Source organism: Primulina huaijiensis, chromosome 4 (genome assembly GCF_012295235.1).
Source record: "Primulina huaijiensis isolate GDHJ02 chromosome 4, ASM1229523v2, whole genome shotgun sequence".
In the NCBI taxonomy this organism is placed as follows: Eukaryota; Viridiplantae; Streptophyta; class Magnoliopsida; order Lamiales; family Gesneriaceae; genus Primulina; species Primulina huaijiensis.
In genome coordinates this window covers 22,931,199-22,958,590 of record NC_133309.1, presented here as the reverse complement: position 1 = coordinate 22,958,590, position 27,392 = coordinate 22,931,199, and the positions used below count along the sequence as shown (strand labels likewise).

The 27,392-nt window shown below is 34.1% G+C and overlaps 5 protein-coding genes across 9 annotated transcripts; 4 read left to right on the top strand and 1 right to left on the bottom strand.

Annotated features, from left to right (window-relative positions):
- Positions 1-604: 604 nt before the first annotated feature.
- On the top strand, positions 605-5,655 carry LOC140975498 (mitogen-activated protein kinase kinase 3). The gene is made up of 9 exons (XM_073439233.1): positions 605-816; positions 931-1,182; positions 2,100-2,318; positions 2,418-2,555; positions 2,641-2,808; positions 3,263-3,376; positions 3,925-4,032; positions 4,357-4,448; positions 4,846-5,655. The coding sequence occupies exons 1-9, from the start codon at positions 715-717 to the stop codon at positions 5,204-5,206; spliced, it is 1,554 nt and encodes a 517-aa protein (XP_073295334.1). The 5' UTR covers positions 605-714; the 3' UTR covers positions 5,207-5,655.
- Positions 5,656-7,164: 1,509 nt separating this feature from the next.
- On the bottom strand, positions 7,165-9,863 carry LOC140975497 (ASI1-immunoprecipitated protein 1-like). Its single transcript, XM_073439231.1, has 3 exons — positions 9,751-9,863; positions 7,596-8,056; positions 7,165-7,496 (listed from the first exon to the last, which is right to left on the bottom strand). The coding sequence occupies exons 2-3, from the start codon at positions 8,034-8,036 to the stop codon at positions 7,344-7,346; spliced, it is 594 nt and encodes a 197-aa protein (XP_073295332.1). The 5' UTR covers positions 8,037-8,056; positions 9,751-9,863; the 3' UTR covers positions 7,165-7,343.
- An 868-nt stretch (positions 9,864-10,731) lies between these two features.
- On the top strand, positions 10,732-15,295 carry LOC140975496 (uncharacterized). Of its 5 annotated transcripts, XR_012174983.1 has the most exons (6): positions 10,732-10,773; positions 11,599-11,653; positions 11,740-11,775; positions 11,861-14,062; positions 14,141-14,271; positions 14,984-15,295. XR_012174983.1 is itself a non-coding variant. In XM_073439230.1 (4 exons), the coding sequence occupies exons 2-4, from the start codon at positions 13,078-13,080 to the stop codon at positions 15,021-15,023; spliced, it is 285 nt and encodes a 94-aa protein (XP_073295331.1). In that variant the 5' UTR covers positions 11,551-11,775; positions 11,861-13,077; the 3' UTR covers positions 15,024-15,295. The 5 variants fall into 5 exon arrangements, 1 of the variants encoding a protein (XP_073295331.1); XR_012174981.1 differs by having other exon boundaries at positions 11,599-11,775; XR_012174982.1 differs by lacking the exon at positions 10,732-10,773 and having other exon boundaries at positions 11,551-11,775; positions 11,861-13,137; positions 13,239-14,062.
- A 1,054-nt stretch (positions 15,296-16,349) lies between these two features.
- On the top strand, positions 16,350-18,758 carry LOC140975494 (uncharacterized membrane protein At1g75140-like). Its single transcript, XM_073439229.1, has one exon. It carries the CDS (start codon positions 16,589-16,591, stop codon positions 18,602-18,604), a length of 2,016 nt encoding a protein of 671 aa, XP_073295330.1. The 5' UTR covers positions 16,350-16,588; the 3' UTR covers positions 18,605-18,758.
- Positions 18,759-25,091: 6,333 nt separating this feature from the next.
- On the top strand, positions 25,092-26,713 carry LOC140974773 (dof zinc finger protein DOF5.6-like). The gene is made up of 2 exons (XM_073438256.1): positions 25,092-25,350; positions 25,645-26,713. Exons 1-2 carry the CDS (start codon positions 25,303-25,305, stop codon positions 26,539-26,541), a joined length of 945 nt encoding a protein of 314 aa, XP_073294357.1. The 5' UTR covers positions 25,092-25,302; the 3' UTR covers positions 26,542-26,713.
- Positions 26,714-27,392: the final 679 nt, after the last annotated feature.

Here is a 27,392-nt window from a genome sequence, read left to right as displayed (position 1 = left end):
GGTTATGCTATGACTATCAACAGCGTGCGTAGGCGCACCGCGAATAATAGTTTGTATTAACGGCATGCTTCGCGAATAATCTTGAACTTTCAACAGTTTGCAACTTTGCAGCGTGCAATGTGCGCTGCGAAAAGCGAATTTGCGCGCTGCGAAAAGCCATTTTTGTTGTAGTGGTATGTGTGTTAATTAAACCTCTTTAGAATTAAGAGTAGGTCTTTTGTGTCGTGAGACGAGTCAACCCTATCGATATTCACAATAAAAAATAATACTCTTAGCATAAAAAATAATAATTTTTCATGGATTACTCAAATAACATATCTGTCTCACAAAATACGACCCGTGGGATCGTCTCACACAAATTTTTGTCAAGAATTAAATCTATATCACTAATTTTCATAATGTTATTGTTTATAATTTTAAAAGTTTTAACATTATTACTATTAATTTTTTTAATTTAAATAATATAAAAAATTATATTTATCAAATATAAAAAAATAAAAACTATTAATAAAATCTGAAGGGGCCGGGTTTAACAAAAATAAAAAAAAACAAATAATTTGACATTTTGGTAGTTTTATTTATTTTTTGTATTTATTTATTACAAAAACCCATGTTTCTCCTGACAACGATTACTCGTTCCTACCAAGAAATTGGGTTTGGGTAAATACCCGATGCGTGTATAGCTTTAGCATACTTCAAGAATTTGCGCTTCCCATGGCTGGCCTGGAGGAATTGAAGAGGAAGCTAGTGCCACTATTTGATGCAGAAAAAGGGTTCCCATCTGACTCAATAATCGACCCTTCAGATTCTTGCATGGTAAAGCTTCGATTTCCCCCCCTCCCCCCCCCCCTTGATTTTCAAGATTTTATCTTTTTGTTAGTTTTGATGTTATCTCTGTGTTTCTTGTTTTATTTGAACTTGTTGGATCAGTTATCCGATGGTGGGGCAGTGAATTTACTGAGCAAATCGTACAATATATATAACATCAATGAGCTTGGGTTGCAGAAATGTGCTTCATCCGCGTTTTTCGCAGATGATTCTGAGAAAACATACAGGTGTGCCTCGCATGAGATGAGGATCTTTGGGTGCATTGGTAGTGGTGCGAGTAGTGTTGTTCAGAGGGCGATTCATATTCCAAATCACAGGATCATTGCCCTCAAGAAGATTAATATTTTTGAAAAGGTTTGCATTTTTGTTTACTTGTGAACATTTGTACTATTTTCTTGAATTTTGTTGTGTTCTTGAGACATTGGATTGGAATGAAATTGATATTTAATTTTTTATGTTCATTGTTGATTTCCAATTTCCAAATGTGATAATGTTGGCTTCAATGTTGGGTTGAAAAACTAGGAGTGATAACTGAGAAATAAAATACTCTCTTCATAAGTGAATCTGTTTATCTGTATTATACAGCCCTACAAAAGTTTGCATCTAGAGTAATGCTCGCCAGATAATGCTACCACGCGGTTAATAATCGCTATTTTGTTCTTGTCCTCATCTTGGTGCTATATATATGCGAGAAAACAGAGCAAATTTGAATACACCGTATGCACGATAATGATTTGCTGTTAAAACAAGGATAAATAATAACTCTATATTAGAAGAGGAAAGTAAGAAGTGGTGAAGAAGAGTGGAGATGTATCTCTATATTACCCATACTATATCATGCAGTGTTTTAGAATAACTAACTTTGGCTTTGTTAAGAGCGTGGAAAAATATTCCTTCACTTTTTTTTAAATGAATATTTATTACAGCATCCTATATTGATAAAATATTCAAATTTATTTATTTATCCAACAAATCTCATAAAATCTATTCCAAAGTTATCTTTTTTCACTCACTTTGATATTAGTATTATTTATGGTTTAGTTAAATTTAATTACACGTTTGTCTCATTCACATATTATAAATTAATTATATTAGTAATTATTATATTTTGAATTTTTAATTAAAATATATTTTAAAGATTGCAGTAAATTATATATGTATGATGTGTGTGCCAAGTAGATGGTAATATATGGAAGAAGAGTATCTGTTGGGAATTCGACTCGTAAGATACTGAATTTATGTCTAATGTGAGCATTTACATTTCATATTAGGAGAAAAGGCAACAGCTTCTTACTGAAATAAGAACACTATGTGAAGCACCATGTCATCAAGGTCTTGTCCAGTTTTATGGTGCTTTCTACACTCCAGGCTCTGGGCAGATTAGCATAGCTTTAGAGTACATGGATGGTGGATCTTTGGCTGATATCCTCTGTGTTCAGAAGAGTATACCCGAGCCAATTCTTTCCTCTATGGTGAAAGAACTATTGCTTGTAAGATGGTTTCTTTAGTTTCAGTTGTATTAATAAGCAAATTTTGAGTTCATGAATTCTTGTTCGTGATTTATTTCCTGACTTCATTTGTTTGATAAGGGACTAAGTTACTTGCACGGAGTTAGACATTTAGTTCATAGAGATATCAAACCTGCAAATTTGCTCGTGAATCTGAAAGGAGAGTCAAAGATTACAGATTTTGGTATTAGCGCTGGACTCGAGGATTCAATGGCAATGGTTTGTGCAGCAATTTTCATAAAGCATATATCTCAATCAACTTGGTGATATTATTGTTCCTGACACTTATTTGTTATGTTATTAGTGCGCAACTTTTGTGGGAACTGTTACATACATGTCTCCTGAGCGAATACGAAATGAAAGTTACTCTTATCCTGCTGATATTTGGAGCCTTGGGCTTGCACTTTTTGAGTGTGCTGCGGGTGAATTTCCATACTCTGCTAATGAAGGCCCTGTTAATCTCATGTTGCAGGTAATCATTTTTGACACACTACCTTGTATTGCCGCTCATTCATTTATGAAAATTTTCATATATGTTGTTTCAAGTGAAGGCTGTTAATTTTGTTACGTTCAATTCTATCAGTCACTTAGATGGTCAAATCATGAATGATATTAAGTTAACTAGAACAGTTTTGCTACTAGTGAGATCGATTTAGACAAAAGTTAATTATGCCTCCTTTTTCCAACTTGTTGGCCATATGACCTTGAACTATTTTGAACATGTTAACGAGCTATATTAGTCACTAAAAGTGCATTACAATCCATGTTTTGTTGCAAAATAAGTACTGAGAAAGCTGATGTGTTTGAAAAGCTATTTAAGTTATTTTTTGAGAAAGATGGTAACAGTTCATCCTGTTTCTATGTTGTTCTGAGATATTGTAATGCATCTATCTTGTCTTGGATTCTAACAACTATTTATATTGAAGATTTTGGACGATAAATCTCCATCTCTGTCAAAGGAAATCTTTTCTGCAGAGTTATGTTCATTTGTTGATGCTTGCCTCCAGAAAGATCCAGTTGCCAGGCCAACAGCTGAGCAGGTGAGCAAGAGGTAGAGTTCTTGTCTGTTATTGCGTGAGGATTAATCATACTTGGCTGTATTGATTCCATCAAGTTGAGTTGTGTTGGTAATGGGTTCGATAATTTTTAAGTTTTAGTCCAGTCATTTATTTTTGAACAAGTGTTGGTTTTCATGCTGAATGCGCAATTTTGACTGTGAGATAACACATTTTGTATAGTATTATAAATTTTAATGACCAATTTAGTGCATGTTTACGAAGGATCCCAATTATTTAATCAATTTTACAATACTTCTCTGAGTTGTGTTATAAAATTTCAACTTTCGGTCTTTTTACTTCTGTCTATTTTGAGAAACCAAAAGTCCAACCTGCTTTAGCAAGCAGACTAAGGATTCTGTCAATAGAATATGGCCTTTGTGAAAATTGTTCATTGCTTTTTGACCATTTTTTGACGAGATTATGATTGTTGATTGCTTCTTGTTTAGTATTTTTTAGATTTTGATTGTTTTGTTTTGCCACGCTTCCAATCTTACAATATAACCCCAATCAATTTTGTGCTTGTAATGCAGCTGCTATCACACCCGTTTGTTACCAAGTATGTGGATGCCAAGGTCAACTTGGGTGCTTTTGTCCGAGGTATATTTGATCCAATTGAAAGGATGAAGGATCTTGCAGATGTGAGTTAAACTCTCAGTTTTGGATTTCCTCAAGTTATGCTTATTGTATTGTTGTTTGTGGCTTCATAGATGGACAAAATGGAGTAAAGAGCATTTGGTACAGCTTGCATTAAATTTAAATTTTCAAGTGGGCCCTTGATAAAACCCAAGTTTTAATCAAATTGTCAATTTAGCTGGAAAATTCTCACACGAAAGAATGTGTGCCTGCCCACCTGAGTGCCATATGAATTTTATGCAAATGCAAAAACAAGATTAATTTTCTATTGGTAATACTTATTAATGGCGCTTGATATATGATTTGTGTTATGTTTTTGTTTCAAACAGATGTTAACAATACACTATTACTTGCTTTTTGATGGATCCGACGATCTTTGGCATCACATAAAGACTTTGTATCAAGAGAAATCAATTTTCAGGTACCAAACATTTACTCAAACCCTTCCAACAAGTTTCATGCAATTTTGTTTAGACTGTTGCTAGAATTCTGCAGTGTTTGGTAAAGAAGGCGGACCTAGAAAAGGACAAGGAGTAGTATTATGTTCAATTGAGAAAGTTTCAAATTTTATGTTTCAAATTTTATGTGATGCACCATCAGAATATAATAAGCTACCCCTCTCAACAAAAAGTCCTTGGCCCATCCCTCTCAAATGTAGCGTAAACATCTGAACAACCCATTCAAGGTTCCATAATCTGAAGAAACCGCACAAGTACCATTTTTGTTGCAGATCCATGAGATAATTCCCATTACTGACTTCATGTTCATGGCATTTGAAATTACCACCATTTCCTTAACGAAGCCAATGTTGTTTCCAGTTTTGGTGGGAAAGAACATGTTGGTCCAGACAACATCCTTACAACCTTGACAAGTATTCGGAGGACATTGGCTGGTGAATGGCCTCCTGAGAAGTTAGTGCATGTTGTAGAGAAGCTTCAATGCCGAGCTCATGGTCAAAATGGAGTTGCAATCCGTGTAACAGGGTCGTTTATTGTTGGAAATCAGTTCCTGATATGTGGAGATGGTGTGCAAGTGGAGGGCTTGCCAAATTTTCAGGACCTTTCAATTGACATACCCAGTAAGCGTATGGGGACATTTCAAGAGCAGTTTACTGTAGAAACATCAGAAATGATCGGCCGCTATTTCATAGCCAAACAAGAACTTTACATCGTTCAATAGTATGAAATTGCATCAGCAATAACCTTTTTATCCGTTCTTTGTTGCCAGCTACAGGGTTGTCCTCGTCGATCTTATTTGACAGCGGAAGGCATGACTTGTGGGTGACATTATGTGGAGATAGATATGGTTAGGATGGTGTCCTCGTTGATCTCTATTTAACTTTATTTCCACATATTGTTACACTTCTGAATAGCTCCCGTGTTTTATCCAGTAGTAAAATGGTTGATACTAATTATGTGGAGATAGATATGGATAGGAATACCTATGTTGTATATTCTAAATAGGGAGCTTGGAATTTGTGAACCCAGTGATTATCGATATTCTGTTCTTGTATCTGATTCTATTCTTTCTATTGGGTTTGTTGCGTGCTTGTATTTATCTGTCACTTGATGCGAAAGATAAGATATTGATTGATTACTCATCTTTATTTTATCCAACGTTTGACTCAAGTTTTACAAAAGATTAGTGTAATGCACCATTATCTTATTCAAATATGTTGATTTATTATTTTTATATTATGCGTCTATCATCTTTATATTATGTATCTTTTATCATCTTATTCATGAGCTAAGTGGTGCCTAAACAATAAAATATTATTTCTCATATGGAAAATCTAATCTGTTGTGAAGTGAAAAGTGGATATCAAAATTTAATAAAGTAACTCTCTTTAAGTCTTACCCTTAGTTTTAAATTTTGAACAGAGAACCTGACGTTGATGCACTTAATAAGGTGGATATAACTACAAGTATTTTAAAATTCATATTTGTTTTGATTTATTTGAGCTCAATAAATTTGAAATTCATTTCCTTCTATTCCAAATCCATTTGGGTCGGTGCACTCGTGGATATGGAAATTCATGGATTTCGATTATAATCCTCGGTCCATGGATTTTGATTACAGTTTAATTGTTTACAAATTATAATGAAACAATATATCAAATCTTAAATTAACACTTGTTTATTTATATACTAGTAATACAAAGTAGAATAAATTTCAAATGAGGTTATTCTGTGATGAAGTTGAAATTCATCATAATTAACATAAAATACTATAAAAATATATAATAGATGAATCTGAAGTTTATGATTTTACTTTTTTAAATAATAAAAATACATTTAAATATATTTAAAATCCATGAATTTGAAATTCATCAATACAAATGTAACTTTATATCAATATGTCAAGTTTCATTCATCAAATCTTTCCCTTACAATCTTAGACAGCGTTTGGATTGAAAATTTTGAATTTGAAAGGATGATGTGAGAATTCATATTAGGATAGATTTGAAAATACATCGTAATGCCTCCCAAAAGGAAAAAAAAACGATTGGAGATTCTTTGAGACTACCCTTAAGACTCTATAATCCTAAATGGAATGGAACGACATAGAATGGAACGACATAGAAGATCCTTACATGCTATCTCCTTGAGACTACCCTTAAGACTTTATAATCCTAAATAGAATGAAACGACATAAAAGATCCTTAGATGTTTTCAGCAATTATCCGATCCACACTTGGCTACCCAGCGTTTACCGGATTAAGGAGGTCAGTCATCCTAATTTGGAAAGGACTATATCTGCTAGAGAATTGGGAGGTCAAATAGATTTATCCAAACAAACCAATAAATTAGTTATTATTGATTTGAAAGTTATAGTTTCAAATCCATCCATCCATCCAAATACAACAATTTTAAGAAAAAAACCTTTTTCCATCCAAATACAACAATTTAAGGAAAAAAACACAAAAGGTTTTTTTTTTATAGAAACCAGGCTCAAACTAATAACCAATGAAGTCATAATTGTTACTTTGTTAGGTGCTCGCAGAAATGTCACCTTTTTTGTTTTTTATCCTCACGTAGCTTGTTTAGAGCTCATGCCACTCACATTGGTATGCAAAAAAATACCATCATTCTACACTATATCTATATTCAGTAAACAAAACCAAGAGATGTGCAATATATCCAAATACTAGATATACGTACGTGACATTAGACTTTGCCCAAGGAGAGCAGTTAGAATGTACAACTACGCGAGGGCAAAAAACACATCTGGTGTGCATTTGATACGACGTGGGCATACCGATTGCAAAGTTCCCTGTGCCTGAATAAGCTAACTAATCATGATCGATCACGTACCATCAAGAATCTGAAATACGCATGTTGTAGTAATGAGCCAATTGTTTAGTTGTTCCATCTTCATGAACACCATCTATCAGTTCAAACTTCCTAAAATTTGCTTTCAAGGTTTCGTTCTGTTGGGCAGCGAGCTTTTCTTCCTCTTTCAGTTGTTCCTACATTATTATGATAAAACACATCATAATCTGCAAATATATTCATATAAGCTAATACTGAAGTCACTCATTCAACCAGTGAACAAAGGAAGACTTTACCATCAGCAAGAATGATGCTTCTGCAGCATGAGTCTTCACAAGTTTCTTGATTTTCTGAGCAACCTCAAAATTAGGATCTTTAGAATCTATCCAACGACATTGTATCCTCCTTTCTGGGTTTTTGGGACGATCATCAAACATCTCCAATTTAGCAGGCCGTGCTCTAACTGGCCTTGGCATTCCCGATATCATGAAAGGGTAGATTTCCATCTCTGCTATAATTTCTTCAGCCTGCTTTGGATTTTCCATTTCCACTAAAGCAGCTCGTGGAACATTTTTGGGTTCAAGATAGTTTGGAATGAAATGAACACTCAACACATTACCAAACTGATTAAAAGCAGCTTTCACGACGGAGTCGGTCACCGCTGGCGACATGTTATCAATGTATATAGTCCTTTTCACCTTCTCCAAGAAGGAGGCATAACTTTCTTTGGCATCCATGAGCAAACAATCCAATGCCCCTAAAAATTTATCAGTCTCGATCAGAAGTACTCGACAGAAAAAAAATTCATGATATGACAGAAGTATATACAAGTTATTTCCCAGCATTCTCATTTTCCAACCTTAAACAAAGTGGCACTATAATACCCAAAATACGAACCAAGTATTTTTTCTGAAACAAAATTATTCACAAATATGCTTTGTTTAAAATATATTTATTCTATTCTTGATTCTACAGATGTAAACGAGTTGAGCCAAAAATAAGGATCCAATTAAACATATCAACAAACTTACAAGTTACAAGACTTTTCCACTGGAAAATACTGAATAAAAAATGATAAAGAAAAATTCTTCACGTTCGATGTAATCACCATAAAATTGTTAAAAACGTTAATTCACAGTAAATACAGATCATAAAACAATGTTTAGAGGGGCAAAATATCATAATTCCTACAGTTAGATTCTTTGATTTCAATAACCAACAGCTTGTCGCGGAAGGAAATGGTCAGAAAGCAGAACATGGAGCGTGAAAGAGGCAAAGTTGGTGGGAGATACGGCGGCAGACATTAAAATTTGAGTTCTCAGAATTATGAACTCAAAAGATTGAGCGATGAAGAAGTGAAGACAACGAGAGATGTGGCGGAGTGTAAGATTTGGGAAATCATTAGGGTTTGTGAGGATAGTGAGAGGAAATATATAGAAATATTAAAAAAAAGATCGCGAACTATTGAAAAAATTATTTGAGCTCTAGTTTGGCTCGAAAAAAATTGAACGCGTTCGATTTTGGATAATTTCGAACCTCAAATATTTTTTGAACCTGTTCGAAGCTCGCGAGCCAGTTTGATTCATTTACCCATCTATCCTTGACAACATTAAAAATTTTGAATTCTTGACAATATTAAAAATTATGAATGACATAAGCCTGACTTAATTTCCTTGGCCTCCTCTTTGTCGTGTCTGGCGCAAGACTTGCACCAGTCAGTCACTTTTACCAACTATGGTATAGAAATACTATACGTAATCTGAGTGGAGTTGCAGTATTTCAACCTTAGACATAATCTAAGTGGAAACAACAAGTGAGTGTAAAGGATTCGTGAGAATCTAATCTTCTAGTAAATTCCTTTCGAAATAGAATAAAAGGCTAAGAGGACATAGGATGATTATTGTGCCTTCCAACCTCTAAAAAAAACTTTATCCTTTTATTTTCTGCACTTTTTACTATTATTATGTTAATTGCCCTTGGTTGCTCGTTTGCTCTCTCAACAAGATTTTGTTCAAGTCTTCCGCGACTTCATTTATTGCTTAAACAGGAGTTCACCTAGAATTATAGAAAGTCTAAACCAACTTTGCAGCATACATCAAATATTAAAAATTAAAAATTATTTTTTATAAATTCATTCACCCCTCCCGGACGGACCATATTCTTTCTTCATTTCTCACGGCCAAATGATCGAACCAAGAAGTTCAATCAACAAAGCACCAGAAATACCGCCCAAAAACGAAAAACTCCAACCAAACATTGTCAAATTCGCATAAAAATTTCTCTCATTGTAATGGGTAATATTTTCACCTAAAATTGGTACAAATATGCGTACGTTATCTGCAACATTCAACATCAAATTTGAAAGCCCGCATGTAAAAAAAAGACAATGCTATGAATAAATCAACTGAAATTATTACATATAAAAATGCGTGTAAACGAAAACAAAAATACCTCAACAGAGAAGGTTGATTCGACCCCCAAATTCGTTGGAGGTACTGTAATCTAGGGTTTCTAAGAGAGAGAACAATTTGGGGACAAAATGGCGGTTAGCTGCTTCTCCGGTTTACATAATTGATTGTGTATTTAATCGAATTGGGCCTTTAATGGGCCAAAATATTATTTTGGATGGATAAAGCAGAAAATGGGCCAAACCATTGTGCCATTGGCTATATTATCCTGCAAGGCTGAAGTGATATGACAACATTACCCTTCTCTCCCTTTCCAATCTGTGGAAAGTGCTAGGTACAAATGCCCTAACCTCCAGAAATTTCAGAGGAAAGTTTAGCAAACTTCTATCCTAGTGAACTTGATTGTAGGCATGTTATCGGATCGGATTACATCGGTTTCGAATTATCGGGTGATGAAACCAAACATATCATATTTTATACTGAATTGAGAATGTAATACATTTCAAAAATAAAATCGAAGATATAGTCTATTTAACAAAAAAAACTTGAACTTGAATATCTCATCAATATAAGTCACCCTCTATGTTTATGTTTTTGCTCGTTCCAAATATATATTTCACTTTTCATGTTTAAACTTATTTACTAATATATCTTTCACAAAAATTCTGTTATATTTTTTGTTATTTCCAAATATATATTTCACTTTTCATATTTAAACTCATTTACTAATATATCTTTCACAAAAATTATTTGACATGTCAATTTTGTGAGACTGATATTTTATTTGAATCAACCATAAAAAATTATATTTTTTATTATAAGTTTTAGCGACGGAACTTAAAACCGTCGCTAAAAACACCGTCGCAAACTTATTGGGCGGTTTTTCATAAATCGTCGCTAATTAGCGACGGTTTTGAGTTGAGAAACCGATTTTTTTATATAAACCGTCGCTAATGAGCGACAAAATAGTCAAAAACCGTCGCTAATTAATATACATCATCGCTAATTAGCGACTGTTTATCTTCTCATGGAAGGAGGAGGTTTTCCAGAGAAAATTGATGGTCAAGTATGAACTTTTTGTCTTTTTTGTTGACTATAGGAAGGAACATTTCGGTGATTATGAAGGTGGATGCTTTTTTTGTTATTTGTTTACTGCAATGGGTTTTCTTCTATTGCTATTATTCCATGTTAACTCTATGCTTTATTTCAGTCAAGACTCGAGACATGTTCGAGCTTAAATAACTGGACTTTTTTTTTGTTTTTTTTGCTTGTTTGACTTGAAAGATAGTAGCTTTTATGTACTTTGCCTGGTTGTAGCTGGATGTGGTGAAGTTTTGTTGCTGGAAGTTGTTGTATACCTTTTTGCTTGTCAAAATTGCATATTCTTGAATGGGGAGGATTTTAAACATTGGATCTCTCTATCATAAATCATTCAACTTCAACATTTGAAGTATTTTCAAAATCTTAGCATTAACTAGATGCCTGGAATTGGATCTCTATATGATAAACCATTCAACTTCATCATTTGAAGGATTTTGGTCATACTTTCCAGTTATTACAATGGTTAAGATATTTAAAGTCATGTAATTCTCCTTTACAAGCAATGTAAAAACTGGATAAATTTCTGAACTGGGGAGCATTTTTTACTTAATACCATTGCGCCCATTAGTATAGAAAATTTCCCTGCTCGCATTATCTTAAGTCTACTGGTGTGCAATAAGAATCAGCTTCTATTTTAAGTTAATTTCTGTCATTTGTCATGTTTAGCCTTGAAATAGTAATTATGAGGTTCAAGTAGAAGGAAACAATAAAGGTTTTTAACTACTCTTTGATTACAATATGTAGATTTGATTGACATAATTTTCCTTTGTTAAAGAGAAACTTGTGGCAGAGTCTTGCTGAGGATGAATACGAGAACAACTTTGTTTCAGCAGTAGTTCCCCCAGGTGAGATTGGTGTGAAGTTCGATGATGTTGATGCCCTTGAAGATGTAAAGAAGGCATTGAATTAACTCGTGATTCTCCCAATGCAGAGGCGCGAGCTTTTCTCTCACGGAAATTTACTGTGGGTAAGTTATTGTTATATCTGGTATGCTTCTTTTTTTTTCTCTGTTTTGCATTTTAGCTTATTAATATGTTGCATCTTTTTGTCAGCCTTGCAAAGGGATATTACTTTTTGGGCCTCCTGGAACTGGGAAAACTCTTATTGCAAAGGCACTGGCAACAGAAGCTGGGGCTAATTTCATGAGTATTACTGGTTCAACACTTAACATCTAAGGTGAAGAAGATAATAATAGCTTTGGATATTTGTAACATTATGTAGATTACATTCTGACTTATGACAGGGCCAGGACCTGCTTCACCGAGATTAGCTGCTCATATATCACGAAGCCTAAAACTAGGCCGGTATCATCAGTAGTTGAATGATAATTCCTGAACTCTTCTTAACAAAGTACTGGTTCAGTTGGCTTGGTTTATGTAAATAAATGGAAGGAAACATGAATGCATGATATAAGAGGGAAATAAATTATCCTCTTTTGTGTATTTCCTTGAGAATTTAATTCGAGTATTATTTCTGTTATTGAACACAAGATTCAAACAATTTTAGGCCATACATGAAAGTTCTATACATGAACAATCATGTTTGTTTGGGAATTTTTTCACCTAACATCTAGGTCTAACCTTTTTGGTGAATCCTTATTAATTCTATGCTATTGAAAATTAAAATTGAAGATTAAGACCATTGTGCAAGACTACAAGGAGGCATGGAAATTCTGCATTATTCATGTCAGTGGCTTAGATAGTAGATAGGGATCTGTACTGTGCTTGATTGTGTGTATGATCCTGGCTGCTCATATTGGCTTATTTACTAGGACCGCCGCCGAGGAGCCTGTTATGTATCATGTCAGAAGATTATTGCGCTTAAGTAATATGTCTTCGTGGAATATATTGGCATGGGTATGAGGGGTTCTTTGGCCAAATGACAATGAAACTGGAGCAGAATTTCCAAATTTGGAAGCGTGGCATAGGTTTTCTTGACATTTGAACCACTAAAACAGGTAGAAAGGATGAATAAAGCTACATGTCAAATTTGAATATCTTGAATTTCATTTGTTGTATTGAGTTACTGCCTAGAACTCATTTAATATCCAAAATTCATGTTTTATATGCTATCTGCTTTTAAGATTGGTGAGGCCATGAGGGAAAAGGCAACATTCCAATTTTACATTGTTTTGTTGTTTGTCTTTTTTCTATGTTCGATTAAAGTTTTCTTTACAATGATTTTAAGATGTATATTTAGGAAAAAGGACGTAGCTAATTGTGAGCTTTTCTTGCATGTTTCTCACGAAGTGGTTTGGGGATGCTGAAAAATGAAGACACTCTTCTCCTTTGCTAGCAAGCTTGCTCCTGTAATTATTTTTATTGATGAGGTTAGGCCTTGTCCATTATTCTCGACGGCTGATGGACTATATCTGGGTATACACAATAGCTCAATTTTTTTTATCCATGGTGTGGTTGTGAATTTATGCAGAGACAGTGCGACTGGCATTGGTGATAGCTGATTTGGGTTGGGTGAGATAATTTTGGGAAATTAGCTGAAGTGTGCCGTATCAGTAGAAAAGTTTTAAAGAAAATATAGTGCTGATTAGGTGAATTTTTCGCATTAGAAAATTCGAGCATGACGAGGTGAAGATCTAGTTCCTAAAGATATTCCACCTTCTATGATGAGATTGACTAATACCTGAGAATAAGTTCTGCCGTTAATTTTTTTTTCAGATCTCTTGCGTGATGTTTTTAATCCTTCTCTGTTAAGTTGAATAGTTCTTCTATGTGTGTGGCTCCTTAGAAATGCCAAATTTGATGAAATATAAAATGGTTAGTTTATTTACTTTGATGTTCAGTATTGCGAGACCGACGCGTTGAAGCACTTGATAGAAGCTTAATGAATTTATACTAGGGCCAAGCCATGTGGTTCAAAAGAATAATAAAGCTACATCCAATCATTTCTAAAGCATGGAAAACTTCGAAAGCCGTTATTAGTTCTCTTTTCCCTTCAGTTTGTATTTATATTAATGTTAACCTTGCTTTAGTTTATGTTTTCTTAGCATGCCTTTTAACCTCAATTATTAGCCATCAATTATATAAAACTACAGTATGTCTGTGCATCAAGGTTGACAGTTTGCTCGGTGCTCGTGGTGGTGCTTTTGAGCGCGAGGCTCCTAGAAGAATGCGAAAAGAATTTATGGCGGCTTGGGATGGGCTGAGGTCCAAAGACAGCCAGAGAAGCCTTATCCTTGTTGCCACAAATAGGCCATCTGACCTTGATGATGCTGTCATTCGCCGATTACCAAGAAGGTAACTATTATGGAGACTGGAGTCACTTGCTCCCACGTGTTCTTTAAAAATATTTCACAGCAACTCTGTTGTATAGAGTTTCTAAAGAAATAACTTTTTATTGGTTGAAAATACTCAAGATAATTCTAGCTCAAGAAAATATGGAATCCGGGTTTCCTTTTGAACAACTTGCAAAGGCTACAGAAGGTTATTCAGGGAGCGATCTAAAGGTATTGTGCTAACTTTTATAATGGTCAGAATAGTTGGTTTTTATTGTGAACTTCTTTCTTTGCAGAATCTTTGTATAGCTATTGCGTGTTATCCTGTTCAAGAATTACTTGAAGAAGAAAACAAGGTAAATAACTAAATACCAAAACTGTCCGTTTTATCTAGTAGTGAGATCTGTAGTCCCATAAAGATTGGCCAACCTTCGTTGTTGATGTTGCTTATATGCATTTGTTCATGTGCATTAAGATCTTGTCCTTATGGAGGGGGGGTTTTGGGTGGGAGATGAAGTATAGCCTGATAAATTTTAAGAGGCTAGTTCCATTTATTGGAAGAAAGATAATACCCGTTAAATAAGCTAAACCAAAAAAATCACGAAGCAGAAGTAGCAATCAGAGTCTTAAAAGGACTAAAGGAGGACCCCGAGCTCATCAAGCCAAGCCATTTTCCAGATGAGTTTTTGAGAAACATGGCCTATTTGATAACAAATTTGCCATTTTCCAGATGTTGTCTAGCTCCCTCGCGTAGATGTTCGGGATCCACCCATGCACACGGTGCATAATGAGCCGGAGGAAGAAAGAGTCTATTTTTTTTAAAGAACCCTCCTGTGAAAACAGGTGACCGGGATCCGTTTCATTTATGCAATTGCAGCCTTGTTTTTCTTCAACTTTCATGCAGTCATTCATCATACGTGATGGTTACTTGAACTCCTTACAGGGGAACAGGTTTGAAGAAATTTCTCCATCAAGACCCCTAAATTTGGATTATTTCATTCTTTCTAAAGCGAAGGTAAAATAACCATGTTCTTAAATTTGGCGCTTAACACCACCTATAGCAACCTCGTCCCAAAGGTCGCGTTGATGTTTAAGAATCTCTATGTGCACACCATTTCCCGTCTCATGCCTTGTACTGAGTTTCAAGACTGTGCCGTAGCCCGAGGAAAAGAAAGCAAAAGCAATTTCTGTACGTAGTAGCGGCGAGCGAAATGGGAGCAATTTAAACCGTGAAAACGGGGTTGTGAGAGAGCAATACAAGCGTCGTGCTNGAGCTTAGAAAATGGAATGACCGATATGGTGAAGGAGGTAGCCGGAGAAGATCCCCCGTCGGTTTTTTGAATTAAATACTTGGCCGAGTTATCATGGTAAAATTCTTGTAGGCTTGATCCACACAAGGGAACAAACTAATTGCTCGTGTTGTATGCAAAAAGGAAAAAAGAGCACAATATGATTTTAAGAAAATATTTATAAATATGAAAATTTTTCTTATGGAAATTAACTTTTAGACTTGAGAAGTGTAAAATATAAAAATTGATCAAGTTTATTAATTATTTTCCAAAGTGATCATATACAAAAACTCATGTCAAATCGTCTCACTTGTTAATTTTGTGATACAAATATTTTATTTGAATTATTTATGAAAAATATTACTTTTATTATAAATATGGACAGAGTTAACTCGTCTCACGAATAAAGATATGTGAGATCATCAAACTTACTTCTGATCATAATGTTTTCTGAAATAATTATAAATAAGAATTATTTTCATATGGGACCGTTATATTGATTGTTTAGTTGGAATATTTATAAATTCAAAAATAATTATATTCTAAATATAATTTCTTTAGTTATATATCCGATTATTGATCAAATTGACACAAATTAAGATTGGGTTGAGACGGAATTGAAATCATTTCTCTTTTTTTTTTTATAGTATGTTTTGAAAGTACGTCCAATGTTTTGTCTAGTAACATATTAAAAAATTTAAAATATTTTTTGATTAAATTTTAAAAAATAAGTGACAATTATTAAAAGAAAAGTGAAGATCTTATTAACTTTTAAATCCTTTTAAGACTAAATTACTATATTTTTCTACATAAAATAAACATAATAATTTGAAAATTCACTTTTGATCCACTTTTGAAATCAAATAGGATCCAAATCCATATTATATTTTTAGAAACTAATCCGATTGAATTAAAATATTGAATATAACTCGAGCTCGAGTTCGACTCGATTCATGATATATTTTCATACGAGACCGTGTAGATCAGATTCGGTCCTCACAAGGTCGATTTAGAATACCGTTGACTGTAATAAAACCATATTTTATTGCATCAAATTCCCAGCCGCCGCTGTTTCCGGCATGAGAGCTGAAATTTTAATTATGCCCTCAAGGAACCCAACAATTCAGCAATAAGTCCCCGCAAATTACAACTTGAACCCCGAAGGTCTCTCTTTCAGATCTCAATATTCAAGCTTCAGTGGCTTTGTGTAACGGTCACAGTTCGCCACAGCCGGTGCCGACTTCTGAGCATCAGATTGAATGGCCACCTCTCGTAGCAAAGGAAAGTTAATAACTTTACTGAATATTTGTTTGTTTCTTTCGGTTTCTTTTAGTTTTCCACTGTTTTCTTGGTTAGTTCTTGCATCAGAGTTAGACCCATCTTCGGATTCATACTCGCTAATCGAAACGGAGAGTGGGGATTTAAGTACATCGAGGAAAGATTTTCTGAATCGTGGAAGCGACCCTGATGCTGTTGTGCTGAGAGAACAGCAGCTTCAATTGGAAAAGCTTGAGGAATTAGTGAAAAACCTGACGGAGCTTGTTTCTAGATTAGAATCCCGGTTGCCTGATGTTTCCGAAGGAGTAAAGGTTTCACCTTTGTCATCATCACGTCAGGATGAAACAAGGGTTGTTGAAAAACCTGAAGAAGATGTGGAATTGCAGAGTAAAGAAGATGTTTTGCCTGAGGAAGTAGCTGGGGCAGGGTCTCGGGATCTGTTGGGGTCAGTGACGAAGTACAGTACATTTTGGTCCGAAAAGTTTCAGTTTGTTTCTGCTGTGAAGTTGGGTTCTAGCCCAACTTGTGTTAATGTGTTGCCTTATAGGGATTTTGAGGGTATGAGTAAGTATTTTGCTGTTGGGGATGATAAGGGTAAGGTTTATGTGTTTTTGCGGAGTGGAGATGTGTCGGTGCAGTTTGACACACACTCGGAGTTGGAGGAATCATCGCCTGTTTCTGCTATGGTGTCTTACTTGTCTGTTACCAAGAATGAGAGCATGATTGTTACTGGGCATGAGAATGGGGTCATTGTGATTCATCGTGTTTGGGAGGTGTTGAATAGTGAGGAATTGAGTTTTCTGCGGGTTGAGCGAGTGGGAAGATTCATGATGCCAGAGGGAGGGGGCTTACGGATTAATATATTGGAGATGCATCATTTTGGGAGAAACAGGTACATTTTGTCGACAGATAGTGGTGGTAAAATTACAGTGTTTAAAGAAAATGGGGTGGTTGCTGGGACCGCTACTCCAAGTAGGCGACCAGTTGTATTCGTGAAGCAAAGGCTATTGTTTCTTACTGAGACCGGGGCAGGCTCGTTGGATTTGAGGACAATGAGAGTAAAGGAATCCGAGTGTGAAGGGATGAACAATTCTGTTGTGAAGAGTTACGTTTTTGATGCCACAGACAGGTCCAAGGCATATGGGATCACCGCAGAAGGAGAATTGATTCACACATTGTTGTTGGGCGATACCGTGAATTTTAAGTGTCGAGTTAGATCAAAAAGAAAAGTGGATCTTGACGAGTCTGTAGCCTTACAGGCAATCAAAGGTTATTTGTTGATTGCAAATAGGGAGAAGATTTTTGTGTACAATGTATCATCCCAGCATTATGTTCGCGCTGGTGGGCTGAGATTGCTGTTTTCCACTGTATTTGATGAGATTATAACATCTTTCTTACATCAGCAAGTGATCAATACAAATGATGATAAAGGAATGCAAATACCACTAATCACAAGCGACCATGAGAAGCTTGTTTTACTTGGTCTTGGGAATGGATACTTGGCAATGTATCGTTCCAATCTTCCAGTATTCAAAAACGAGTTTAATAGCATCTTGTGGTCTAGCCCGGTTTTGGTTTTCATTCTTTTCCTGTTTGGTGCATGGCAGTTTTTTGCCAATAAAAAGGAGGCGCTCACTTCTTGGGGACCCAACGATCCATTCAGTTCCACACCCGTCACAAATGGAGCTCCATTGGGATCTGTTACAGGTGACAGGTCTTTTGCTGAATCCTCTAGAAATTCTGAAATCATGGATGTGAGAGGGGGTGGTTTAAGAGGTTCTTCAAGAAGGTATGGGTCTCCATCGCGGTATCCAGGTGGAGCAGGTGGTCCTTACCGGCCTGGCACTGATACAGATTCTAGGCCTGCATCCGTCGAGCCCCGGTACAGAGCAACTTCTGAGCTGAACTTTAGAGGTTCCACTGTGGAAGCTACGGGTGCTGTAAAGCGAAGGGACGGCCTGTTTATAAATACCCAAGTTGCAGATGATAGCAAATGACTGTTTTCTTTCCACGTCATATTCTGATAACATTATTTTCCTGTGCCATTTGCATGATCAAGTGAGCTATATGTGATTTTGTTTATGGGAACACATAATTGCAATATCTAACGCTGCTTTTTCCAAACATGTTAAGGGCTGATTTTACTGGAAATTTCAATTTGGCTCTCATACAAAATGGTGCTTCTTATCTCACTGCACAGAGTTAGCCACTTTGAACAAGTGCCATCTGAGGCAAAGTGGGAACTAACATTTTTCTTTGCAGTTCCTTCTGTTAAAATCTTGATATCCCTTTTGTGTGGTACTTACAACCAACATGTTTGATTCATGCTGAAGTTGTGCAACTTCAATTTCCCTCTGATGAGCCGATGTCGTTCTGTAGTACGCCATATTCACCATGCTTATTGGTTTCCAAACATCTCTTGTTGGCCATGGTAATTTCTGGCAATGGATCTTGCTAACATTTTTCGATTCGTAGAAGTGTTTGAACCGATTTGAGTGTCGTCTAGAATCCATCATAGCTTGTTTCTTGCAAATTTAGGAGTGTGAAATTCTAATGCTCTCTTGGTTTCAGGTCAACCACAATGTAGCTCCTTGACAAGGTGATATTCATGAATGTTTCATTCATTATTGTGTGAAGGATGAATATTATTTGTTGGTGAGAAAATACTTCATTTATAATTTTTTATTAAATAAAAGATTTTATAATTTGTTAGGAAAATACTTCACTATGCATGTATAGGAGAATATCTAAAAAGATAGTAATTTGAATTTTCTTCCCATAAATTCTATCTATGATAGCTATAAATTGTATATAACTTAGAAATTTGGCATGCATTTATAAATTAATTTATATGTTTCATTTATATAAAAATTAATATCCATTTTATTTACAAAACTAGTCAAATTGACGATGGTAGTAACAAATCATGTTCTGAAAAAAAAAAAAGAAAAAAAAAAAAGGAGACTTTGCATTTATTTAATTAGCTATTGATGGCCTAAATAAATACAAACAAAATTTAGAAAGTTCTGAAATAAAAATTTCTTTAGGATCAATATCAAATTTTAATAATGAAAAAAATTAATGCTAAAATTCAATTACCCAAATTACTGGTTAACATGGATTATATTGAATAAGATGATTAAAAAAGAGATCTATTTCTATATATAGATATTTACCCTTCAAATTGTTGATATTATATATATAATAGATAAAAATTATTTTTGGTATATATTTAAGGCACAACTATATCTAAAAATTATTGAGTAACTTTGCACATTCAACTAAATGTTATTCTAATATATGTTTTGATTTTCAAAATTTTCATTTTTTTTTATTTTTTCCATTTATAAGTTTAAAAAAATTTCTTACTTTCTCTTCTTTTGTTATTTTCGAAGACAAAATTTATTTAAAAAGAGGAAGTAGGAACTGTAGTGTTCAAAAATTAGTACATGTAAACCGACATATATATTTATTTTATTATATAATTTAAAATGTTTTCTCGAGTTTTAGTTTTCATACGAATAATTGATTCGAGAAAAGAGTAACAACTTACCCTGGTTCTCAAAAAAGAATTAGAACAAGGAAGAAAAAGAATAGAAATAATGAGGTCATAGAAAACAAAAAAGAAATTAAAACAATTGATTGAATATTAGGTTTTTTATGCACAATCTCATTGATGTATATCATGAGATATGTTGACTCGGTCTATATTTACAATGAAAAATAACACTTTTAGTATAAAATCAATATTTTTCATGGTTTAGATCAAATAGATGATATGTATCACAAAATTAATTCGTAAAAACACGAGTTTTTGTATTGTGTGGAGAGAGAGTACTAAAATGCAGGAGGACATTTTCCGCATTGAAGTTTTTTAAGAATAAATTAATTTTTAAATCTCGGTTAATTGAGTTAAAAAAATATAACATAAAGAGATATTAATAAAAGCGTATTTGTTGCAGAGATTTATTGAGTTTTTTTTTAATGACAAATTTTTGTGAGGTTGATAGATTTCTACAAATTTTTACGTAGTTTCACAGAATTCTATAGATTTTCATAGAATCTTATTTTGCAATACTTTTATAGACACTCATAAATTTTTTTCATATAAGCCTATACAAATTTGTAATTTATGATTGTGATTTTTTTTTATTTGAACCAACAGTTGAACGTGAATAACTTTATTTATTTAAAATATTTTTATTTATCAAAATAAATATTTTTTTTACTTATGATTTGATTTACGAAAGACGGTAAATAAGTCAGTGCTAAATTTATTACAATTAAATTTCAATTATTCAAATAAATTCAACATGTTTAACTAATTAATTAATATTTTTTTAATATGTAACAATAATAAATATTAATAGATAATCAAACTTAAAATAATGTCATTCATTTTTAAGTAAATTTTTATATGAAAAAATATATCAATTTTGTTTTTTACAATATTTCCAAAAACAAAATAAATTAAACAACTATTTGTACATTAAATATAGAATAAGTATGTTAAAAAATCTGAAATTATTGTAACTTTATAAAATTTTAATATATTTAATTACATATAATTATTCTTATATGTGTGTCTATAAATTTCAGATTTATGTTAATATATCAATCAATCACACACATATATTTTTAATATATGCATATATTCAAATCATATATATGATTTTTGAATTATAATCAAAATTAAGATGTATGTTAACTACAATCATAAAAAATAATTAAACGTCAAATGTTATATAATAATTAGTAAAAATAAATAAATTTTACTTATTAAAAATAATTTATTAAAAGTTTAGAATCGATGTAACCCCTTAAACCTTATATACACTGTCGCAGATATTCAAATTAATTTACCAGCAATGATTGAATTGAATTGAGATAAAAACAAAATTTTTGTAAGTTGCTAATCAATTCCTTAAAAATAGTAAAGATTCAAATTATCTATCCACGTCATATAATAAATAGAGAATAAAATTATTTCTAATTATATATTCAAATTATATGGAAAAATAAAAATATTCCTCAAATTTTTTTAATTAATTAATATTGGACAAAGACTAAAAAGGCCATAATAATGAAAGATAAAAATCATTTTATGTGAAAAGAATCCATAATTGATTCATATATTTGGTTTTACTATGATCATAAGTCATAAATTATATTTTCACTTATCCATATGAGGGAAAATTGAAATTTTAGAGTTGGTTTATATTGGATTTTAATTATGTAATATGTGAAAATTTGGTTTTCGTCATCTAATAATTTGGGAGCTTTTTTCTGGTCTTGTTTTGTCCTAAACTATCAGATTGACCGAGTATTACTTATTTAATATTGATACTCTTTTAGATGACTCATGTGACAAAAATAAAGTCTATATTAAATACATTAAAATCTACCTATACATATTAAAATGAAAGAAGACAAAAAACATTTGTCTTCCTATTTTAAAGTATTAAAGATCGTTTTGCTTTATTTTATTTTTTTGCTCAAATGAATTTTATTGTATGTAATATAAGTTATATACTCGTCACATGTGTCTTATAAAAAAGCATCAATGTAATGAGTTTCATGATCTTACGTTGTGATGCAGACCTCATGGTACCTATTGTATATTCAAAGACTTTATCAATGTATCTTACATGTATATATAAACAAAACATAATGCAATAATTGGATAAAATCGTAAAATATTATTAAAAACTAAAGATCGTTTCACATTATAGTCAATAAAAGCTCAAGCCACAAGTTGGCTCGCTAGACACCTACTCTAACCGTTGTTACTAATCCAAGCACTCACAGAAGCAGCCTCAGAATCTATTGGTTTGCGGATTGAACCATCGACAAATCCCAATTTGTTCTCGACAGAAAGATCTATCTTCATTGCTCTGCTCCATGACGCAAAATTATCACGGGTGGGTGGTTGCGAGACAAGAATGACTCCTGGATTGTCAAAATGATGTAGTTAATAAGGGCCGGAAGAATCATCAACGACATTGATGTGATCCGGGTGAAATGGATGAGCCGGGTCGGGTGCTCCACCAGATCTGTTATCAAGATAATGAAGAGAATAAGAGTAGTGTGAGATATGGCTTTCCATGTGACCTGCAGACAAGGAGATGAACTCGTGAATGGGCGCCGGAGGGGTGTCCGGCGTGGTCACTCCAATGCTTAAGTCAGTGACTGACTCAACAAAAGACTAATGTAACCAAGTGATGATTGTGATATTGGTGTGGATGAAAGAGTAACAACATGAGCAGTGATTGCTAGTGTATTCAATATCTCAATAGATGAATAAATGCAAAGAAAGAACATGATATTTATAGTAGGAGAAGTAATGATGACCTCGTTCTGCGTGCTACCTACTAATTATAGTAGGACGGCTGATTGTACCATGTATCTTGACATGTCAAATCTCATATTAGTCACATCCAGCCTTTCTGATTTTGTCAACCACCTAATGTCAGAGATAGGACGGTTGCCCATATCCTATTCTGCTAGTACACTCGAGTGTGGTGCTCATATCGAGGCTTTTCCAGGTAGTACTGAGTCATCAGCGGGGAATCCGTCCGAGAGCTCGGGTCTCTTGTTGCTTATGATCTCTTTCTGCAATTCTACCCTGATCTGGGCTATCTATTTAATATCATGACCCAGGCACCGATGGGTGCATTACCAATTGTCTCGGAAATTTTTCTAAAAGCTCGGGTACAATTCATACCCCTGACCTGGGCACAACCCATGACCCGGGATAGATCCGGAGGTATCCTCAGACATATCATCCATGTGGCCACCCCCATGCAGAAGAACTTAGGTTTGCCATAAATCTGGACAAAAAAAAAAAACTCGAACATGGAACATGATCGTTGATGAGAAAAGCTCCGATGAATTAAAGGCGTGCTAATCGGAGAATCTCTGGCAAACAAGTAAAGACGCACAGAAGTTCCTTTCCTGATACCATATTACATAGATGAAAGATTGAATGAGAAAGATGAAATCGAGTAAAAAGAAGTCTATTTCTCATACTGTATATTTGCTTATTTATACACAAGCTTTGTGCACTTCTTTTCTTTAGTACGTTGAAGATCATTAGTTTCCACAGAAGATGAACATGATGGTCGAAGGTTGTCGCCGACCAGATTTTTAACATGTGATGTGGACTGGCAGAGTCAGGTGTTTCGTTAAAACCTTATCAGGAAAAACTTAATGAAATGAAATCTTAGTAAGAGAAAAAGAGTATAGCCGGATAAAAGGGGTTTGAAAATTAATCGCATTCAATAAAAATTGAAATTGATTTAAAAATTAGAATCTACAGTTAATACACGAATCACTAAGCTTGCTCAAATGCCTTAATTAATCATTACATGAAAACCTCTTAGTTTTGTTAAGTTAGAAGATCTGGTCTACCACTTTATATTTATTTTGATAAATTGCCATTTTGAATCAAAGTGGACGTAAAAGAACAAAGTGCTAAAGATTTTATATTGTTTTCGAAATGGAAAAGGTTTTTGAAAAAACATAATTCATAATGTTCATATGCATCACTTCTTGTTTAGTTCCAACATATTTCATATTTTATTATGTTATTTTTTTATAAAAAAAAACAAGATTCTCCAAAATTTAATAATATCAAATTTTTAATGCATTAATTATTTACAATCTGAAAGAATTTTCGCCATTTCCCTAGGTCGAAATCTATATATACAATATGATATAATAAGTAGAAAATTTTGATTTTTTGATTTTATATGTTTGTCTCTTTTCGATTTCGATTATTTATATTATGAAATTCAGTTTTAGTCTGCTATCTTTGTTTCTTTTTATTTAGTCTTTTTTTTTTCGAATTGAGACTGAGAAGGAACCAATATTGTGCCAATATATGATGCTGATGTATATAGAGTATCACGTCAGCAATCCTAATAAAAAAAATTATTAAAAAATTTCCAAAAATAAAAACAAATTATATGACTAAAACTGAAATTTGATAACAATCAATCGGCATGATCCCGATATTTAGATTGAGGAAGCTCAGGAAAATTGAATCCCAGCCCTCCGTGTGAAGTTGATACTTACGATCGAATGCCATATGTGCTGTTTAGAAGAGTGGCAGCTGATGATACCCTTATGCTAGCAGATCTTGAACTAGCAGCGAACCGAGTTTCTCATTCACGACGATGATTAATCAGTGCGGCATATTTGAAGCTCCAACCATGGATGTATGCATCAACTTCTTTCTGCTTAAACTAAAGATTCGCAAATTTAAATTTAAAAACGAATTAATTATCTTTCTCCTCAAAGATTTGATTTCTAAGATGCGGGGTGGGGTCTGAGAGAGGGGAATTATACTTTGCTTGTGAAGGGAGACGTAGTGGGTCCAAAAATGAAGCTGTCTGCTGTCTGTTATCTCTTTATCTTGGACCCAAAAATTCTCCCATTATGTCACCTCATTCTACAGTGCATGGCTTCTCTTTTTCTCCGGTCCTTTTTTATATATATACACTGCGCTCCCCTCCTCTCCCCCAACTTCCCTAAACTAAAATCATTCCCACAGCAAAATTTCCTCATTTGGAGATGATTCTTGTACAAATATAGTACAAAGGGTCGGTGGTTCTTTTCTCTTGAATCTTGGTACTAAAACGAGATTTCAGGAATCTTGGTTTGTACGAGTACTATCGATTGCCTTCATGCCGATATGACTTCCCTCCAAGTTTGCATGGATTCATCTGACTGGTTCCAACAGGTAATTTTGCTTGCGCGCGCACGTACATGTATATTTGTGAAGTTTTGAGTTACATTCTTGTAATGAGTGGCTGAAGTTCGAGTTTGAGTTCGGTTTGAGTTCAAGTCATCTAAAGTGGTTGATTCAAAATATATTAGAGCTTTTCTAGGTATCATCTTACGTTTGAACTTTATGAACAAAATTATGCAGTAGCTCATCTATTTTTGACATATATATAGCCAGTTGAAATCTATAGAGGACTCAAATTCCAAATGATGACGTAATGAAACGGAAAAGTTCTTCTCCAATTTTCAGGGCACAACCAATATTACAGCGATGGATTCTTCTACAATCACGCCGCAATCTGATCAAGAAGACATGCTTACATGCACGAGAACTCTACTGGAGGGGAGAGTAATCAGACCGCAGCATGAACAAGCCTTGAAATGCCCCCGGTGCGAATCCACGCACACCAAATTCTGCTACTACAACAATTACAGCCTCTCCCAGCCTAGATACTTCTGCAAAGCCTGCCGCCGCTACTGGACCAAAGGTGGCACCCTCCGCAACATCCCTGTCGGTGGTGGTTGCCGGAAGAACAAGAAATCCTCGGCCAAGAAGTCGTCGTCGTCGTCTTTGAATGATAATAACCAGAGCCTGCAGCAACAGCAAACTTATAAGGGTGCCGCTGCTCAATCACCTTCTCCTCTGTCCTCGTATTACAATCACGATAATGCTGATCCCACGGATCGGTTTCCGCTCGCTTTTCCTGATCAAATCCACTTCCCATCTCTCCACTCAAATGGGATTCTGAATGCTAACATGAACTCTCACCACAGTAGTTTCTTGCTCGAAAATCCTGCTCCGGTCGATCACTTCTTGGAAAACAAGTATGCGTCCCTTTTTGGTGGCCGGGATTTCATGGAAATCAACGGCGATAACTTCGGCACGATTAACGATAACTTCAGTGGGATTTTCTATCAATCTGGGATCGAAAATCTCAGTGCAGGGACGCAGCTGCCGTACGAGAATCATCACGAGCTGGGTTTGAAGCCAATGAACACATCCAATATTTTGTCACTTGAATGGCATAATCTTCAGCAAGAAGCTGCTTGTAATCCTGAGACTGGGATAGGTTATCCTGGCGGGATCAATGGATCCTGGACTGGATTGATGAATGCGTTTGGATCTTCGATTAACCCGATGCTCTAATTTGACGATTAGACTAAATTAACTAAGCATTAGTAGTATAATTAGTGGAGTCTTACCTATATAATCAGTCGATTATTATATGCGACAAAAGTGGGTTTAGGAGTGATTAATTATCCAACTGAGGTGAATTAACTAGATCAATGAGTTGAAGTATATAATATATGTTTTATTTTCTCACTGTCTGTAATCGTGACACGAGTTGACCCGATATATAACTAACATAAATAGTAATATTTTTGAAATTTAAAAAAACAATTTTTTTATTAATTGGGCTATCCCATCTCACAAAATGAAATTATCCAATCATATATGGTTTTATTATAATTATCTTTAAGGTTTTATCCTTCTTAATTAATTAATGAAAACCGTGAGACGAGTTGACTCGATCTATAACTAACATAAATAATAATATTTTTGAAATTAAAAAAAATTCATTAATTGGTTTGTCGGAAATCCATATCACAAAATCGACTTATTAGATCATATATGGTTTTATTATAATTATCTTTAAGGTTTTATCCTTCTTAATTAATTAATGGATGGCCAGTCATATTCTCTCTTTAAACGTGTTTCCCCTTTCTTCTCTTTTTATATCTCTGATGTCTTTAAAATATTGCATTCACATTAAATTCAAAATTGAAAACATTAAATTCAAAATTCAAAAATGGTTCTTAAATCGATTTAATTTTGTTCGCGATCATCTGATCAGTCGAATTGCAATCGTACTACAATAACTTTGATTCTTTCTTGTCAGAATAATGATTATAATATGACGTCAGATATTACTGAAATAAGATCAATCATTACTGTTGTAATACTAGATATTATTAACGTGAAAATAGAATATATAT